This window comes from Acomys minous, assembly GCF_964271855.1.
Source record: "Acomys minous genome assembly, chromosome: 10".
NCBI lineage: Eukaryota > Metazoa > Chordata > Mammalia > Rodentia > Muridae > Acomys > Acomys minous.
The window spans coordinates 51,846,927-51,865,857 of NC_140491.1; the positions used below are offsets into that span (position 1 = coordinate 51,846,927).

The 18,931-nt window shown below is 46.2% G+C and overlaps 1 protein-coding gene across 4 annotated transcripts; it reads left to right on the forward strand.

The window, feature by feature from the left end:
* Positions 1 to 9,466: 9,466 nt before the first annotated feature.
* On the forward strand, positions 9,467 to 18,706 carry TMEM17 (transmembrane protein 17). 4 transcript variants are annotated; one of them, XM_084798401.1, is made up of 5 exons: positions 9,467 to 10,691; positions 10,797 to 11,104; positions 16,274 to 16,377; positions 16,514 to 16,627; positions 17,544 to 18,706. In XM_084798401.1, the coding sequence occupies exons 2-5, from the start codon at positions 11,005 to 11,007 to the stop codon at positions 17,823 to 17,825; spliced, it is 600 nt and encodes a 199-aa protein (XP_084654527.1). In that variant the 5' UTR covers positions 9,467 to 10,691; positions 10,797 to 11,004; the 3' UTR covers positions 17,826 to 18,706. The 4 variants fall into 4 exon arrangements, with proteins under 4 accessions (XP_084654527.1, XP_084654528.1, XP_084654529.1 ...); XM_084798402.1 differs by having other exon boundaries at positions 9,469 to 9,614; XM_084798403.1 differs by lacking the exon at positions 9,467 to 10,691 and adding an exon at positions 14,283 to 14,433 and having other exon boundaries at positions 11,000 to 11,104.
* Positions 18,707 to 18,931: the final 225 nt, after the last annotated feature.

Below are 18,931 nucleotides of genomic sequence, written 5' to 3' on the forward strand. Positions count from 1 at the left end.
TAGTTAAATAATTGGAGGTGATCATCAAGTATGACATGAAAGGCAAAATAATTGAAAAATCCAGTCCATAAAATTAAATACAGATATATAACAATACAATAAATCCTGTAAGCAAAAGCAAATTTCAAACTTGGAAGAAATATTCACAACCTGTATTTCAGAAAACGGTTGAGGTGTTTAATATATGAAAGTTCTTAAGAAACATTTAGATCCACACCGTACCTAGAAAAAGAAAAGTCAAATACAGATTTTTTTTCCCAAAACAAAAACCCAAATCTCCAATATACATATGAAAAAATGTTTAGTTTCACCAGCATTTACAGGAAATTATGATAAAACAAGATTCTAATTTATGCTTATAAAATTTGGCTGAAAATTGAAAATCATAAAATCTACTAATAATTGAGAAATTGAGAGAATAATGTTTGGTTTGGGAAAGTATTTATGATTTCTAAGCAAAAAAAAAATTAGAAAACAATACTGTAGCATGATCCTGCTAGAGTTCCCAAATAAATTATGTCAATTAAAACAAAATTGTAAAATAATATTTAATATTTTTAAGAATAATATTTAATATATTCTAAAATGCTTATTATGATTACACTTTTGCAAAACTAAACTTTGGAAAAGAAAACAATCTTGTTATGATTATTAAATATTTAACAATGAAAATATACTATTTTTATATCAAGTTGTCTTGTAAATATTACCTTGCTGGACTTAACATCTTACAGGATGCAGTTAAACAATAAGTTTTTCTTCTGTGAATTTGGTAAGTAAATGTAAATTTCCATAAAATTTATAATAAAAGTGTTAAAGAGAACAAGGTCAAGGGGAGAACTTTACTTTTAAAACGAGCCGCTCCCCGACAACGGATCATCTCATCAGGGTACCCAGAGCATCCTCCACGTGTGATTCCTGGCCTGGCTCTATCACACTGAAAGACGGCTGCTCGCCCACGCCCACAGGCTTACATAACTTAGTGAAACACTTTTCTGAAGCTCAGGCGCACTCTCTGGGTGGATGAGCCCATTTTGGTTATAAATACCGCATTTTCCAGAGGGTCATAACCCTGTGTCGGCACTGAGCAGCTCGCAGGAACCCAGGCAGAGGACAGCGTTGCTCTGTCTCTCATTGCCGCCTCGGTACCTGCTTCTGCTTTGGACTTTGCTGCACTCCCTTTGTTACTGGCTGGACAGTCCCCCTACATTTTCCTGCTCCAAATCACAAAAAACTGGACTTCCGCCACACAAAGACAACCCAACTGCTTCTCTCACTAGAGGAGCGTGGGCAGGGGGCTTTCACCTCGAACGAAACGCTGAGTACAGTAGAGTGACAGGCGCGGTCTGGGCATACGGTCTGCCCAAGCCTGGATGGAGAAAAAAAGAGATAGAAAATACATTCTTAAAGTTTAAGAGACATATTTAATGCAGCAAAATGTTTAATTTTAAATATAACAGGAGAGTTCCAAAAAGAAAATTGAAAAACAGAGCAAAGAGGAGGAAGCAGTACTTGAATTTGGGAATGTTTCCAAAAACTCAAAATATATCAAAACACAAGATGTACAATGTAGATCAAGATATTTGTATTAAGTGTACACACACACACACACACACACACACACACACACACACACACACACCAAAACCCTAGGGCTGGAAAGATAACTCAGTCACTACAGTGCTTGCCTTATAAGCATGAAAATGCACATTAAAAGAACCCATGTTAAAAAAATAATAAAAAGTGTGGAGGCACCCCTGTAGTCCCAGCACTGAGGAGGCACCCCTGTAATCCCAGCACTGAGGAGGCACCCCTGTAGTCCCAGCACTGAGGAGGCACCCCTGTAGTCCCAGCACTGAGGAGGCACCCCTGTAATCCCAGCACTGAGGAGGCACCCCTGTAGTCCCAGCACTGAGGAGGCACCCCTGTAGTCCCAGCACTGAGGAGGCACCCCTGTAGTCCCAGCAGTGAGGAGGCAAAGACAGGAGAAGTCCCTGGACCTCACTGGCCAGCCAGCCTAGCTCACTTGTCTGTCACAAAAAACGACAGCACCTGGGGCATGGCACCTGGGCTTGTTCTCTGCCTTGCATACACAGTAAAACTCGTTGAAGACAACATAGCCAAACACTGAATCCCAAAGGCAGAGTGAAATGTCCCCATAGTCAGAAAAAGGCTCACTACCTCCAAAGAAAGGAGAACCACAGCTGACTGCAAAGACATTATGCAAGCACCGTAACCGGCTGCCTCCTTTTAATAAACCTGAGAGGGTCTGTTGCTGATGAATTATCTCTGAAACAAGGGGAACAGAATCCCAGAGAGAGGCTCAGAAATGCAGGAATGCAGGAGTAGAAACCAGAGCAAATGTAGATGGTTAATAAAATAATAGTGACGTCATAGTGTTGCAACCCTGTGTAGAATTAAAACATACAACATTGACACACGAGGAAGAACAGGGAAGTAGCACATCCAATCATCACAGTATTGCCATGGAGGTGGGATGGTATTAATTAATCAATAATTTCAATTTTAATTTAATTCCAAAGAAATCGCAAATAATATTTATAGAAGAAATGGATCTGTTCATGATCAGAATGGAGAATTTGGTAGAACTTTGTGACTGACAAGGCAAGGAGGCCAAAACATGTATACATGCATGTAGAATAATGTGTGTGTATATATATATTTGTAAAATATATAATTAGAACACAAAAGATTGAACAACATAATTAACAACTATGACTGAATTAAACACACTTAGAAATTATGTCTAACAATTGAGAGAGATATTTTATTTTTAAGAGAATGTGGGCATTTTTTAAATTGATCATATCCTGGCAAGTTTCAACAAATACTAAAGCTATGGAGTGCTACAGGACACGTTCTCTAGGGGTAATGGAATTAAACTAGAAACGGAGTGACCAGAAACTTCTAACTCCTCCTCTCCCTCTCCCTCTCCCTCTCCCTCTCTCACACACACACAATAAATAATGAAAACTTGCAATAGACTAGCATGGTGGCTCACACAATAAACATGCTTTGCTGAACCCGGAAACACAAGTTTGATCACACAGCGGGACGAGCCGACTGGCTCCAGAAGTTGCCCCCGCACCATGGCATGCAGTCACATCAACACATGCACATATACATGAGATATTCATATTTTTGCATTTTTAAAGGAAAGTCTAAAAGCCAGTGATCCATCTGAAAAGTCATATGCAAAGGGGAGAAAATGGAAAATTAGGCTCACATACAACAGAAAGAAAAGTCAAAAATCTATGAAAAATAGATATTAGAAAACAGCAAAAGGCCAAACACTGGTTCTTTAAAAGAACTAATGTAATTTTAAAAGACTCTAGAGAAAGAGAGAGGGGAGGGGGAGAGAACAATTATGAAGACAGAAATGGAGAGAATCAATTTAGATCTTTTCAGCATAAAAAATAAGATAATAAGAAGAAACTATAAACACCTACATGCCAACATGCCAACAACAGAGATTCCTGGACATACACAGCTGTACCAGAGTGGTTAAAAAAAAAAAAAAAGAAACAGAAAATTAAATAGCCCTACATTCACAAGCAAAAATAGTTTGCCCACAGAGAAAACCACAGGCACAGGTGGATTCTATAGCAATCTTTAAAAGTTCTTTCTAACAAGAAAATTAACCAGTCTTACGCTAAGTCATCTGGAGTACAGAGAAAAGGAGAACATTTCCAAAATTTCTATGAGGTCAGTGCAACATTGATACAAAATACCACAAAAAAAAAGAATAATCTCTTTCATCAACAAAAATGTGAAGATCCTAAATGAAATATTTACCATCAAGTTCAGTAGCACTCTTTGATTTCTTTTATTAGGATGCCTATTTTGCCTCGTGCTGTATACCACGTGTGGTACCTGGAGGTCAGAAGAGGATTTCAGAAGCCCTGGAACTGAATTAAGAGATGGTTGTGAGCCACAATGGAGGTGCTGGGACTCTTAACTACTGTACCACCTCTCTAGCCCTCAGCAGCATTTTTTTGTAATATCCCAAACTGGAAAAAAGAAAAAATTATGAATTGTCACCACAATTTGTGGTAATAAAAGCTCATAGTATAGTTAAAGAGCAAAACAACAATGACTCTGAACAGGTTACTGTTGAACAAAATAATATTACTCATAAATAAAATGGTGGGCTGAAGGAAGTAAACACACAACATATGTAATGTAAGCTTTTATATAGGAATAAACTCAGGCAAAAATAATCTACAGATACGGAAATCAAGAGGATAGTGACTTGGGTGTAGGCATAAGGTTGTTACATAGTTTAAGTTCTGATTCCTGGCACACGCCTTTAATGCCAGCATTTGAGAGGCAAAGGCAGGTGGATCACTGTGAGTTCGAGGCCAGCCTGGTCTGCAAAGCAAGTCCAGGACAGTCAAGGCTACACAGAGAAACCCTGTCTCGAAAAACCAAAAAGAAAAAAATCCAATTCCATCTCAGTGTTGTGTAAACACTGCTCTCCAATTTTCCCTGGTATACCAGTAAAGCAGCTTACAGCCAGTTGCTGAGCAGGGGAGAGAATAAGGCTGGACTTCCTGCCAGCCAGGGGGGGAGGAGTTAGAGGAGGAAGCAGGGGATTCAGCCATGGGTAGAGGTGCAAGGAAGATCAGGAGGAAGGAGCTGGAGCCAAGGAAAGCTACAGAGTGCAGGTACCGCTGGGCTGTTTGCTGGGAGTAAGACAAAACAGCACAGAGGGTTAAGAACAGACTTAAACTGCTCAAGATTGTGTTGTGAAGCTTTTATAAGCAAATATAAAAGTCTCAATTATGTGTGTGATAGCTGGGTTAAGAAATAAACTAAGAGAACAAGCACAGTTATATAAAAATAACTTCAGCACCTGGGGAGGAGGAGGAGGATATACAAATGTCGGTCTAGTTTGCTTTTCTATTGCTGTAATAGACACTAACCAAATGCATCTTGGAGGAGCAAAGGCTTTATTTTGTTGACAGGTTTCGCCCATCGTTGAAGGACGCCTGGGGCAAGAAACTCGAAGTAGGAGCCTGAAGGCAGGAACAGAAGCAGAGACCATGGTACACTACCTACTGGCTTGCTTGGCATGACTTCTTCAACTTGTTTTCTTATACAACCCAAGACCATCTGCCCAGGGTGGCACCTCCCACCGTGGGCTGGGCCCTCCCACATCAATCGTTAATCAAGAAAATACCGGGCAGACTTGTCTACAGACCAATCTGATGGGAGCGATTCTTCAGATGAAGCTTTGTCTTCCCAGCTGACTCTAGTTTGTGTCAAATTTATAGAAAGTAACCAGCGCAGTGGTTCTCAACCTGTGGGTTGCAACCCTTTGGGGGAGGTCAAACGAGGGGTCACGTGTCAGATGTCCTGCATATTAGATATTTACATTGCGATTCATAACAGTAGCAAAATCACAGCTACAAAGTAGCAACAAAAATAATTTTCTCATGGGTGGGGAGGGGGGGGAGTCACCACAACATGAGGATCTGTGTAAAAGGGTCACAGCATTGGAAAAGCTGAGATCCACTGTTCCAGGAGATTCTCTGTGGCTGCTGATTATGCAGGTGGTGTATCAGTTTCTTTTCTGTTGCCATGATAACATAGCACCGCCAAAAGCAACTTAGGGAAAAAGGAGTTTGCTTTGCCTTAGAGTTGCAGCAGAGCATCCATAATGACAGAGGAGGCATGGCAGCAAGCTAGGAACCAGGAAACTGAGAGGTCACATCTTCATCCTCCAGCAGGACACACAGAGAGCAGGGCCAGGGTGTGGGATGGGTCTCCAGACTCTCAGAGCCACACGCAGTGACTTGCTTTCCCACCAAATGGACATCAAGTATTTACACACGTAAGCCTATAGGGAACATTCACATCAAACCAGCGCAGGTGGCTCACTAGGTTAAAGTCCACAGAGCTCTGTTCTCAGGACCTGTGCACGCTTTTGTCTGAATGTTACACTTCAACTCAATCGGGACAAACAAAAATTCTTTAAAAAAACAAAACAAAAAACAAAGCCATTCTTGTGCTGGGATGTGGGTCCGTTGGTACAATGCTTGCCTTCATGCAAGAAGACCTGGATTTGGTGCCCAGCACCACATAAAACTGGGCATGCTGGCAGATATCTGTCCTCCCAGCACTTAGGAGGAGGGGGCGGGAGCCTCAAAACCACAAGGTCATCCTTACCTGTGTCACATGCCTTAGCTAAAAAACAAAACAAAACCAGCTTCTAACTAACCAATCAATAAAAGCCATTCTAGTTTTTTTTCTTAATATATTTTTTATTTTTTACATTTACATTTATATTATTACACATATATACAATAAACTACCTACAGCAAGAACAACCATGGAACAATCAGGAAGTATGTATAAATGTTACAGTCTTAGTGTTTTGGCTATTTGTACTTGGCAGCCTTGAAGAAAACATCTTTCCTATCTTGGTGCGTCTACAATTCTGCATATAAATATCTATCATATCTCATCATTATCAACTTAAAACATCTATCTAGACCCAAAAACATCTTAACCCCTAAACAAGCAAGCTTAATTGCAAAACTAAACTATCTTGTCTTCACCCCCATCAAAGACTTGAGAAGGAATAAAATTAATTACCTGAGTATAGAGGGGGCACAGGTTAGCAGCTTCCCAAATGAGAAGATGACAGAGACAATTTGCTGCCTTGGCAGTCACCCAAAACTATAATGTTGGAGCATAATCTTTAGCCTTCTGGCCCAGTATATCTGACAGACATATTTGTGAGGCAGGAACCCAAAGAAGATGATGAGCATCAAAGAACCTCCTTATGGAGATGGCTTCAAATGTGGCAGACAAGCCACTGGGGGAAATGTCCTCATTTCTACCACAGACAGAATTCTGCCTAAAAAAGGGCAAACCTGGGTGCAGGTGGAGTCGACAGAAACTCTGCCAAGACAGAGTCATTAAAGCCATTCTTATTTGGAATGTGTTGGCCTTTATTCTTCAGAACCACGTGTTGCCCTCTGGAGGTCAGAGCTGTTGTAGCTATCTATGTCTTTGAGGACCGCGCCCAGCTTACTGTAGTAAAAATATGAAATGGTTAATATTTCTAATCACTACACACAGAGACTAGCTGTGTTAGCCACACCCATTTTCTTTCTGGTGTCAGCTCTTTTAAACATATTTCTGCTGGATTTCGTTACTTATCTGCCTCTTCAAGTTGTTAAAATCATCTCATTCTGGTCGTGTTAATTTCCACCTTAAACTTCAAACTGAATTTTAAGTTATTTTTACCTCAGGCCCATCACCAGCGGCTCAGTGTGGATGGGAACGGGGTGCCCTATTCTTTACCCCGTGTGTTCATCTGACACGGACTGGAGGAGTGGGCCGGGCATGTCTCACAGGCTTCAGTAGGAAGGTTCCAATTCCTTCCTCACAGGATGTAGGTGCTTCTCTAGAAAGCTTGTCCGGAAGTTTCTGCCCTCTGTTCTGAAGGAAATGGAACACTAGGCTCCCATGTTGCCCAGGTCCTTGACGTGTTTCTTGCACCTTCTTCTGTGATGTGGGCCGGTCCTCCCCTCTCTTACAGGTAGGCACACTCTCTGTCACACACACACACCCTCCTTGCCCTACGTATTAGTTACTTTTCTCATCACTGTGACCTAGTATCTTACGGAAACGACTGTTAAATGTGGAAAGGCTTATTTCCTCCAGTCTGGTCACACTGAGTGCGCACGAGGGTCGAAGCAGGTCAGTCTATGACAACAGGAGCATGAGGCAGCAGCTCCGTTTACCTTCACAGATCAGAAAGAAGAGTGCAGACACAGTCCAGATACCGGGAGCCACCGGAAGATGGCTCAGCAGCTAGGAGCACTGGCTGCATCACCAGAGAACTTAGGTTTGACTCCCAGCATCCGCACGGTAGCTCACAACCAAACATAGATCCAATTCCAGGGGATTAGCACCCTCTTCTGGCCTCTAAGGGCATCACCAGGCACGCATGTGGAGGAACGGCTTGAGTGGATGTAGCAACTGTCAATAAAATTCTGTTTAGCCAATCAGTTGAGGACAGGAAGTGGGAGGCTGGACTTTCTAGAGAGGGGGAGGAGCCGGAAATTGACAGTTGACGGTTGACAGTTGACAGTTGACAGTTGACAGGGAAGAGTTGGAGGAGAGAAGCGGCCTGAGAAGCTATTTCCACTGTTATTAATTGCTTATTCCTACGGGGCTGTCCCACGTACAATCCAATCTAAACCAACATCCATCTGGCTTTGAGCTCACTGTCTCCTCTGTAAAAATCTTGGTTTACTTAAGGGATAAAAAGTGATTCCTTCGTATTCACGGTTTATTTTTAATGGCTAAACTTTACCTGGTTTTAATTCATGCGTTGTCTGTTCTACAAGATGAATTTACAGAGGAGCTGGCTACGTCTTTGAACTGGGAATGGGTCGCTGTGGGGAAAGTGATTGGGCCTTTATTTCTCTTTATTCATTCAGTAGTTCTCCAGCTGTCTCTAAACCAAACATCTTCAAGATGAAAGGCTCCAAAGAGTGGCAGGTGAGAGAGACAGACCAGTCCCGTGACTAAAGCAGGCGGCAGATTCTGTCACAGAGGAGTTAAGCGGCCTTAGGGAGGGCCTCAGAGCCACCCTGAAGAAGCCGGGTCTGGAACTCCATCTTGAACCGAAGCAAAAGCTAGCCAGCTTCTCTCAGCCATCCCTGACTAGAATGTATCTATGGACTTTGATCAGAGAAACCACACCTCCCTGTGTCTCACTGCCCTAAGTGTTTTGATAAACATTTTTTTAAGTACCTTTAAAACCTAACTAAAACACCATTTCCTTCCATTTCTTCTTCTTGACATTCGTATTTGTAAATTTTCCTTTTGATTGTGTGACCTGAAGTTCCTGGAAAAGCCACGCCTTTGTAAGACCCTGAGCTTCTGTGATTGTAGTTGGCTGTAGGTCAAAAGCCAAAATTACCTTGGGCTCGCTCTAGTATCCTGGGTTGTCCGTCCCCCATCCCTGTGTTCCCCCCCCCACCTCCACCCGACCCCTGCCACATCCACTTACCACTCTGTATCTGATGCCTTTGGAATATGTTGGTTTAGCTGTCTGTGGGCTTTCACCAGTCCACCACCCAAGCACTAACAATGTCCTATGCAGCATTTGAGACCTGTGGCAGAATGTCCCTGTTTGCTGTAACCTGCCTACCTTACATACCCACTAATGTATTTAGTAAATGCATCGGTTTATGAGTATCTTGCATTCTCTGATAATACAAATTCACATTGTCACTTGGATAATGGAACATATCATTGGGACCAATAGAGTTTGTGTTCCCAGGCTATAGGTATTCATATTTACCTCAGAATAAATTCTTTCTCACTCCCTTTGGAATGAGAACTGTGTTTTATGATGGCACTTGTAAAAATACACAGATTGTCATGCTTTTAATTTTTAATTCGACTTACTAATTTTATATGTATTTAGCCTGAATTTCTGTTTGTGCACTGCACATCTGCTTGGTGCCCTTGGAGGTCAGAAAAGATATCTGACAGAGTTACAGTTGGCTGTGAGACGCCACGTGGGCAACAGGAATCGAACCTGGGTCCTCTGCAAGAGCAACAAGGTCTGGTGGCTGTTGCGACACCTCCAGGCCCACCGTTCACCAGAAAGATTAAAAGGGAAGAATGGAATATAAGTGTTGGTAAAGCACAGCGGGTGACAGGGATGTTCACAGGCAGCGGGAGGCTGGCAGATTTGGTAAAAAATCTGTTGGAAAAGTGGTGGCAGAACCTTTGACCCTGCGCCTCCATCCCCAGTACACACTCAACATAAACGTGTAAGTTCACCAACAGGCATTTTCACCAAGAGTGGCCCCAGTCATGCCTGCTCCTAAGTAGAAAACACACAGGTGCTCATCAACACTAGAGAAGGTTGTTGGCAGGTCATTAAATAGGAAGAAAATCCATTACAAATGTGGATGGTGAAAAGTGGGGTTTCTTGTTAAATGTCTACTGTGCAATCAGCCTGCTGTATGAGATAGGCCGCTGCTCCGCTGGCCACTGAAAGCGCAGCTCCTGGGGATGCTGGGAAGATTTGGTGACCTGAGTCCTAATACGCTCAGGTCCTGCTTTCCTCTCCTTTATAGTCTAGTATGCTTAACGTTTTTGTTGTTGTTGTTGTTGTTGTTGTTGTTGTTGTTGTTGTTGTTGTTGTTTTGGAGTAAGGCTTTTGCAATGTAGCCCAGGCTGACGTCAAACTAGAGTTCCTACTGTCTCTGCCTCCTCAGTGCTAAAAATGACACATCTTTAGAGAAAGCAGGAAAAGGCTGGATTTTGTTGTTTTGAGACAGGGCTTCTCTGTGTAGCCTTGGCTGTCCTGGGCTTGCTTTGTAGACCAGGCTGACCTCGAACTCAGAGACCGGCCTGCCTCTGCCTCCCAAGTGCTCAGATTACAGGGCGTGCACCACCTCGCCTGACAAAAGGCTGCTTTTCTGACGTTTTAAAACCACCCTTATTCCAGAAATAACTGCTCTCGGTACCTTGTGTTATTCTCTTCTGAAGCAGGAACACTTGGCTCATCCACCCTAGCCTTACTCCAGATTTTATAAATCCATGGAAAAGAATCTACTGGGTCAAGGGCATTCGCTAAGGCTCTTTAAGGAAATTCTTTTAAGATTTCCCTCTAGATAAACTGCCATGGGGTGAGAGCTCCCTGTGGCTCAGCCCGGGACCTAACGGCTTATTACTTGGGATCATTTTAAGACAGGGCGGCTTAAAAGCAAGACTAAAGAACCTGCCATTTTCAGCACCTCTAGGCCACGTTCTGCAGCGGATCCAGTTGATCTGCTCTCCCGGCCAAGGGGAAGAAGACAGTTGGATTCAGGAGCCAGCCGGGCTGCCCAGGCCCCGGGTCCCTAGCGGCTGGCACAGCCTGGTTGCCGGGGGAACCGCGCCGCGTCGCCGCTGCGCCCGCCAGCCGACTAGCTGGGGTGTGGGGGAGCCTCCAGGCCAGGCATGGAGCTGCCGGACCCTGTTCGTCAGCGCCTGAGCAACTTGAGCCTCACGATGTTCGGCGACTCCATCCGCACCGGGCCGGAGTCCAGCGAGGCGACGGGTGAGTGCCCAGGGCGCGGGCCGCCGCGCAGGCCGTGCCCGGGTGAAAAATGGCGGCCTCGGCTTCCGCCAGGGCAGCGTCCCCGTGGAGGAGGCTGCGGCCCTGCGGCGGCCCCGGTAGCAATGTCGCCGGGAGGGCGGGTAGGGATGTGGGGCAGGAACGCCTTCTCCCCGACACCGGCCTTCGCCGCGTTCCCCGCGCGACAGCCTTCCAGGCCGGGATGGGAGAAGAGCCTCAACAGCCGTGCCTTCGCGACGCCCGCCCCGCGCGAAAGCTTTGTTGGGTCAGAACCCCTCCTGGCAGAGCGAGCGCGTACCCAGCCAGCCAGCGTGCCACCAGGGTATAGCAAAGAGGGGAGGGAGTCGTGGGGGGTTTTGTTTTGTTTTGTTTCCCCTTCCCCATTAGATAAGTCTTTTTAAAGCCACTATCCACCAGACTGTGGCTGCAAACTAACATGCCCTTCCTCTGCCTGTTCTGTCTTTCCTACAGTGCGCTGTGCGATAAAAATATGGTCTCTGGGATCAGAGGGTAGTTAAAGATGAAGTAATATATATATTTTTTACATTTTGTCCTGTAGTTTTGTAGGCTGCAGAGCCTCAGGAGCAGTCTAGGTAGTAGTAATAGCTTGGGTACCAATAGAACTCCCGAAAGACACTGAATCTAGAAGCTCGTATCATTTGTATGTGTCCCAAAGACTTTCCTCCCAACCATTCAAACGTTAGGAAAGCTCTTTAAGCTCACTCTCTGCCAAGACAGGTACTAATTAGTCAGTAAACTTCATGTGACCAATTAGATAATGCTTTTATTTTATGTCATTACAGAACTCAACTGGAGCTTTTGTAAAATGTAGTGAGTCCACACCCCTTGCGCCTCGTGGTTCATTGACATGAAGGTTTACATTTACGTTTTGGCCTGATTTTTCAATTGCATAATTTTGATGTGTTTTAAGTATGGACGTGGCAGTATATAAAATGAAAATTCTGGCATGCTAAGCAGTCACTCTGCCCGTAGCTTTTGAAACAAACAACAAAATGTGTTATGTTACAGTGCAATCGAGAAATGCCTGGGTTGTCCTGAAACTTGTTATGCAGCCCAGACCGGCTTTGAACTTGAAATACTCCTGCCTCAGGCTCTGCAAAATTTAGACTTCAGTTCCAGTTTTAAAGGTTCTAAAAGTATCAGCTTAGGCAATGTGTAATTATTTCCTGAATCTGAAAGTAGATAGACTCTTAAGAAGTTTATAGCACCGTCACACCCACAACTGATCAAGAATTGTACTATTACAATAGAATAAAATAAAATAAATCCTAGTCAGTTTGCTTCAGAACTAACAGATTTTAAATATTCATTCCTAGCCAAGCAGTGGTGGTAGTGGTGGTAGTGCATACCTATAATCCCAGCACTCTGGGAGGCAGAGGCAGGACCTGAGTTCAATTCCCAGCAGCCACATGGTGGCTCACAACCATCTATAATGAGATCTGGTGCCCTCTTCTGGCCTGCAGGTGTACATGCAGGCAGAACACTGTACACATACTAAATAAATCTTTTTTATAAACTATGCAGAGGAAACAAAAAAGATTTCAAAGTAACTTATGTGAGTATCTTTTTAAATTCTTATATTTGGAACAACCAACTTAAAATAAGGATGTAATTAAATTTATAATGTATTTTTTTAGGGCCCAAGTTTTAAAATTAAGTTCTTGTTGAGGGAGTTTTTTCCTTTTACAAAAGCAAAAGATGTTGGGTAATCCATTGGATAATTGGAACTTGTGTGTCACAAATGACTACATGTATGACAGTGTGCTTTTGAGAACGTGTTCTGTCTTCTTGTGCATGCTTGCTATCCAAAGTGGATCCAGCAAGATTCTGAATAGGAAATGAAGTGTAAATCTGTGCTTACACTGAGACTGAGTGTCCACAAGTAAGAAAAGGAGATGGCACTGCTTGTTGTATGCATTAAGTGTGACAGGCACACTGGTAAGAGTGACCCAGCCCGCACAAGTAGCCCGGGGGGCTTTATCACTCCAGAGTTATTAACCGACTACTCGGAAAGATGTAATAACGTATCCCAGCGCTGGCACCCGGGAGCTCTTGGCTTCTGCCATAGTGAGGGTTTCTGTTGCTGTGAAGAGACACCATGGCCACAGCATTTACCTGGGGCTGGCTTACAGGTTCAGGGGTTTAGCCCTCTTATCTTCACGGTGGGAAGCTTGGCACTGCACAGGCAGACATGGTGCTAGAGAGGTAGCTGGAAATTCTACCTCAGATTAGCGGGCAGGCCCTGGCTTGAGTCTCTGAAACCCCAAGCCCACCCCCAACAAGGCCACACCTCCTAATGACATCACTCCCTAGGAGCCTATGGGGGCCATCGCCACAGCTTCTAAAGCTCATGGTCTCTTCAGTGCACCAAAGTGTATCTTAGATGAAGCGAATATTATTATTTGCCAGCACTTTTCTTCTTTTTCTTTTTTTTTTAACTTTTTTTAAAACTTTTCTTCTTTTGTGTGTAAGTATGTGTCCCTGCATGTGTGTATGTGTACAACATGCATGCCTGGTGCTCACAGAGGCCAGAAGAGGGCACCCGATCACCTGGAAAGGGAGTTACAGTGGTTCCGAGCCACTGTGTAGGTGCTGGGAACTGAACGCAGTCTTTTGCAAGAGCAGCCCTAACCAGCCCTTCTTACACACAGTTCAGAGCGGTGAGCACCTGGAGGGAAGAGGGCTCCGCTGGGCTGGGGCCGGCAAGGGGGATAAGAGGAGAATGGGACGAGGCTGAGCACTACGCCTAGGGTTTGCTAAAAGGGGAATTTTTTAGATTAATTATTATGAAAGAGCTAACCTATAAGAGATTCACTTTTGTTTATTCACTTTATAGCTATTTATAGAGACCCTACAAAGGAGGCAATGATAATTGTCTGTTCAAAAGAGTTTCATATTCACGGTCCTTTTGTTTGTTTGGTTTGGTTTTGTTTGTTTTGAGGGGAGTTTTGTTTGTTTGTTTGTTTGTTTTGTTGTGTTTTTTTGAGACAAGATCATATATGTAGCTCTGCCTGGCCTTAAACTTAGTATTTCCCTGCCTTGATCTCTTGGTGTGCAGATCACAAGAGTGCACTATCGTGCCAGATGACAGTTCTTTTCTCTTTTCTCTTTTCTTTCTCTTTTCTTACTATGTGACCAGGCTGGTCTCGAGCTCACAGAGATGCCCTGTGCTGTGACTAAAGGCCACCGCGTCCAGCTTCATAGTCCGTATTGAATCCAAACCACCAGTTTGCAAAACTGTTGCAGACTATAGAGACAAAAAAAATAGATGAATATGAAACATATCACAGGTAAATAATGTTTGAAGTTAGAGGTAGTCATTCAGATGGACATACCTTAATCTGTTAATGAGTATAAAAAGGCCTAAAATTTGGAGTCCTGTTGAACCAGCATTGATGCTCGGGACCCTAAGGGCTCTCAGGGCAGCGGGCAGGATCAACACTGCTGCTGTCCTCCTCAGGGCTCTCAGGGCAGCAGGCAGGGACAACACTGCTGCTGTCCTCCTCAGGGCTCTCAGGGCAGCAGGCAGGGTCAACACTGCCGCTGTCCTCCTCAGGGCTCTCAGGGCAGCAGGCAGGGACAACACTGCCGCTGTCCTCCTCAGGGCTCTCAGGGCAGCGGGCAGGGACAACACTGCCGCTGTCCTCCTCAGGGCTCTCAGGGCAGTGGGCAGGGACAACACTGCTGCTGTCCTCCTCAGGGCTCTCAGTGCAGTGGGCAGGGTCAACACTGCTGCTGTCCTCCTCAGGGCTCTCAGGGCAGTGGGCAGGGTCAACACTGCTGCTGTCCTCCTCAGGGCTCTTGGGGCAGCGGGCAGGGTCAGCCACTGCCCTCCTCAGGGCTCTCAGGGCAGTGGGCAGGGTCAACACTGCTGCTGTCCTCCTCAGGGCTCTCAGTGCAGTGGGCAGGGACAACACTGCTGCCATCCTCCTCAGGGCTCTCAGGGCAGCGGGCAGGGTCAGCATTGCTGCTGTCCTCCTCAGGGCTCTCAGTGCAGTGGGCAGGGACAACACTGCTGCTGTCCTCCTCAGGGCTCTCAGGGCAGTGGGCAGGGTCAACACTGCTGCTGTCCTCCTCAGGGCTCTCGGGGCAGTGGGCAGGGTCAACACTGCTGCTGTCCTCCTCAGGGCTCTCAGGGCAGCAGGCAGGGACAACACTGCCACTGTCCTCCTCAGGGCTCTCAGGGCAGCAGGCAGGGTCAACACTGCTGCTGTCCTCCTCAGGGCTCTCAGGGCAGCAGGCAGGGACAACACTGCCACTGTCCTCCTCAGGGCTCTCAGGGCAGCGGGCAGGGACAACACTGCTGCTGTCCTCCTCAGGGCTCTCAGGGCAGTGGGCAGGGTCAACACTGCTGCTGTCCTCCTCAGGGCTCTCAGGGCAGTGGGCAGGGACAACACTGCTGCTGTCCTCCTCAGGGCTCTCAGGGCAGCAGGCAGGGTCAACACTGCTGCTGTCCTCCTCAGGGCTCTCAGGGCAGCAGGCAGGGACAACACTGCCACTGTCCTCCTCAGGGCTCTCAGGGCAGCGGGCAGGGACAACACTGCTGCTGTCCTCCTCAGGGCTCTCAGGGCAGTGGGCAGGGACAACACTGCTGCTGTCCTCCTCAGGGCTCTCAGTGCAGTGGGCAGGGTCAACACTGCTGCTGTCCTCCTCAGGGCTCTCAGGGCAGTGGGCAGGGTCAACACTGCTGCTGTCCTCCTCAGGGCTCTCGGGGCAGCGGGCAGGGTCAGCCACTGCCCTCCTCAGGGCTCTCAGGGCAGTGGGCAGGGTCAACACTGCTGCTGTCCTCCTCAGGGCTCTTGGGGCAGCGGGCAGGGTCAGCCACTGCCCTCCTCAGGGCTCTCAGGGCAGTGGGCAGGGTCAACACTGCTGCTGTCCTCCTCAGGGCTCTCAGTGCAGTGGGCAGGGACAACACTGCTGCTGTCCTCCTCAGGGCTCTCAGGGCAGCGGGCAGGGACAACACTGCTGCTGTCCTCCTCAGGGCTCTCAGTGCAGCGGGCAGGGACAACACTGCCACTGTCCTCCTCAGGGCTCTCAGGGCAGCAGGCAGGGACAACACTGCCACTGTCCTCCTCAGGGCTCTCAGGGCAGTGGGCAGGGCCAACACTGCTGCTGTCCTCCTCTCTGCAGATAATGAAATGGTCTCCAGCCTGCCACTACAGATGTCACTTTATTTCAACTCTTACTTTTTCCCACTGTGGTGGGTGAGCTGCGTCACGATGCTTCACACGAAGGTGAGTCTCCCTCACCGCCCTGCCCTTCTCTGACTTCTTCACATTCCCAGGGGAGGGTATCCAACCCCTCTTGTACCCCCGGTACATGTTACCGGAGGAAAGATTTTTACAAGCATGCTTTGCCTTTTCTTTCTAGTATCCGGTCTTGCCCGATTACTACAAATTCATCGTGATCACTGTGGTCATCCTCGTCACCTTGATTGAAGCCATCCGGCTGTACCTGGGCTGCCTGGGGAACCTGCAGGAGAAGGTGGGCGCCTCCCTTCCCTTCAGGGCTACACTAAAGAGTCAAGGTTCATGCAAATAAAGCACTGGCTGGTGCGGAGGTGGCATCCGCCTGGGTTACGGGCCAGCTCCCACTTGAAGACCTCTGTCACCGCTTTCCCCATATACTAGATGCTGAAAATAACCATGACGTGTTTACTGAGATGAAGTGAATGACTCCTATAAATTACTGTCTAAACATAATAGACTCTTACTGATTGGGAACTTCTTCACAGTCTAGAAAATAGTTGGTCAACAAGAGGAGAGACGGCAGGAGAGGGTGAGAGACAAGGGAGGGTAGTGTGTATGGGGTGGGGGGACATGATCACAGTACATTGGATGGATGGAGTTGTAAAAAAAAAAAATTAGTCGATATAATGCCTGTTTGGAGCCTTAAGAAAAAATTTAAATTTGTGTCCAACGCCAGGTCCATGCTTTCTGAATCATCTTGACAGAGGATTTACAGTCTCTAAAGTGTTTAAACAGTTCTGTGGTTTGCCCCGCCTTTATAATAGACCCCACCCCGCACATCTTGTTGCCCTTGCCTTGTCTTAACCCAAGGCGGAAGTGTTGATTCCCTGCTGTGCGGGAGCTTCCGGGTGGCATGGCTCCCCTGTGAACACCCTGCAAGCCTCCATTTCACTTGACTCTGCGGCACTTAGGCGGCACCTTTCAGTGCTGCGCTCCGTCCTTTTCCGGTCCATCCGTCCGTCCTTCTCCGGTGTGAATTGTATCACATCGAATTGGCTTTCTCATGGCAACAGCTCTCTGAGGCCCGGGACTGTGGCCTACTCCTGAATTACGCGTGGGGTCCCTGCTGTACCACTAAGCGCTGGTCTGTATGTAAAACAAAAACAAACCTCGCGCTTACTGACCTCCCAGCCTTGCGTGTGTCCCTGCAGGTCCCGGAGCTGGCCGGCTTCTGGCTGTTGAGCCTTCTCCTGCAGTTGCCTTTAATCCTCTTCTTGCTCCTTAACGAAGGCCTAAGGAACCTGCCCTTGGAGAAGGCCGTGCACATCGTCTTCACTGTCTTCCTCACTTTCCAAGTCATCTCAGCGTTTCTGACCCTGAAGAAAATGGTCAATCAGCTGGCAGCCCGTTTCCACCTCCAGGACTTTGATCGGCTGTCCGCAAGCAGTGCCGCCGCCGTGAGGAGGACGAGGCACTGTACGGAGGAGCTCTGATCGGTGCTGAAACATCATTCAAGAAGACCGGAGACGGACAGGACATCTGCGGTCAGGCCCAGAGGGGACAAGTGTCCTGTTGTCTCCCCTGACTGAAATTTCCATGGAGGCAACGCCGAGACTCACGCGGATTAACCCTGAAGCTGAGGCGATGTCCTGCTGACCTTAGTTGATGTTGACTTTGCAGGTGTTTGCCTATAAGTCTATTAGTACTTGTGATCTACCACATTTCCAGTAATGTTTCAAGTAATAATTTATAACTAGAAATGTGTCCAATGAGGCCCCACTGAGTGTGAGACACACTTCCGGACACATGCCCTACCCAGGAGTATTTGGCCAACATAAAACTAACTCCATTGTATTTCTGTGAACTCTTTGTTTCATTTTATATTTGTTTTGGCTTTTTTTTTAAATGTCCTATTGTTAGGGGGTAAGAAGGTGGGAAGGAATTGGAAAAGTAGAAAAAGCATACAAGAAATGGTATAAAGAAAATATTAATTTTAAAAAGTAACGTGTAACCTTTTAAGCTTGTCAGAGATCTGTTGGCTGGCCTGGGTTTCTTGGACCATGTGGAAATGCTTGATCATCGGCATGCTTACGCATTAGGTGGTATTTTTAAGTGAGGCCAAATTTGGGGGTGTGCCGGTACTGCTCAATTCCAAATCTCCTCTCAGTTGTCATACTGAGGTGAAGGGCATTCAAGTATCCAAGGAGTTTATATTGAGATGAAAAGGGCAGGATCATTATGATATTTAAGGAATATTTTTGTCATAAAAATGTTTTAAGTTTCATAAAACCATGTTCAGTATTTGTGATGGTAGCATACAAACTGTTTTTTACTCTACATCATAAATGATTTATATTAAAATATCAGCAACGTATCATACGTGTCTGTGCAGTTCTTTTGAAAACTATGAGGTTTGTGAGATTGTTTTATTTTGTTTTAACTTTTGTGGTATCTGCATGGGTGTTTTGCTTGCACGCGTGTGTGTGTGTGTGTGTGTGTGCACGCGCGCGCGCACGCGCGCACCACACGCACACCTGGTGCCTGTGGAGGCCGGAAGAGGGTGCCCGATCCCCCGAGACTAGAGTTACAGAAGCTTGTG

Bases quoted from the DNA above. Each gene is read 5' to 3' on its own strand.
- TMEM17 (XM_084798400.1), top strand. From the start codon at position 11,227: ATGTCGCCGGGAGGGCGGGTAGGGATGTGGGGCAGGAACGCCTTCTCC. The intron at 11,445-16,220 runs GTATAGCAAAGA...TGTCCTCCTCAG, and splicing joins CCAGCCAGCGTGCCACCAGG to GGCTCTCAGGGCAGTGGGCA. The intron at 16,378-16,513 runs GTGAGTCTCCCT...TTTTCTTTCTAG, and splicing joins TCACGATGCTTCACACGAAG to TATCCGGTCTTGCCCGATTA.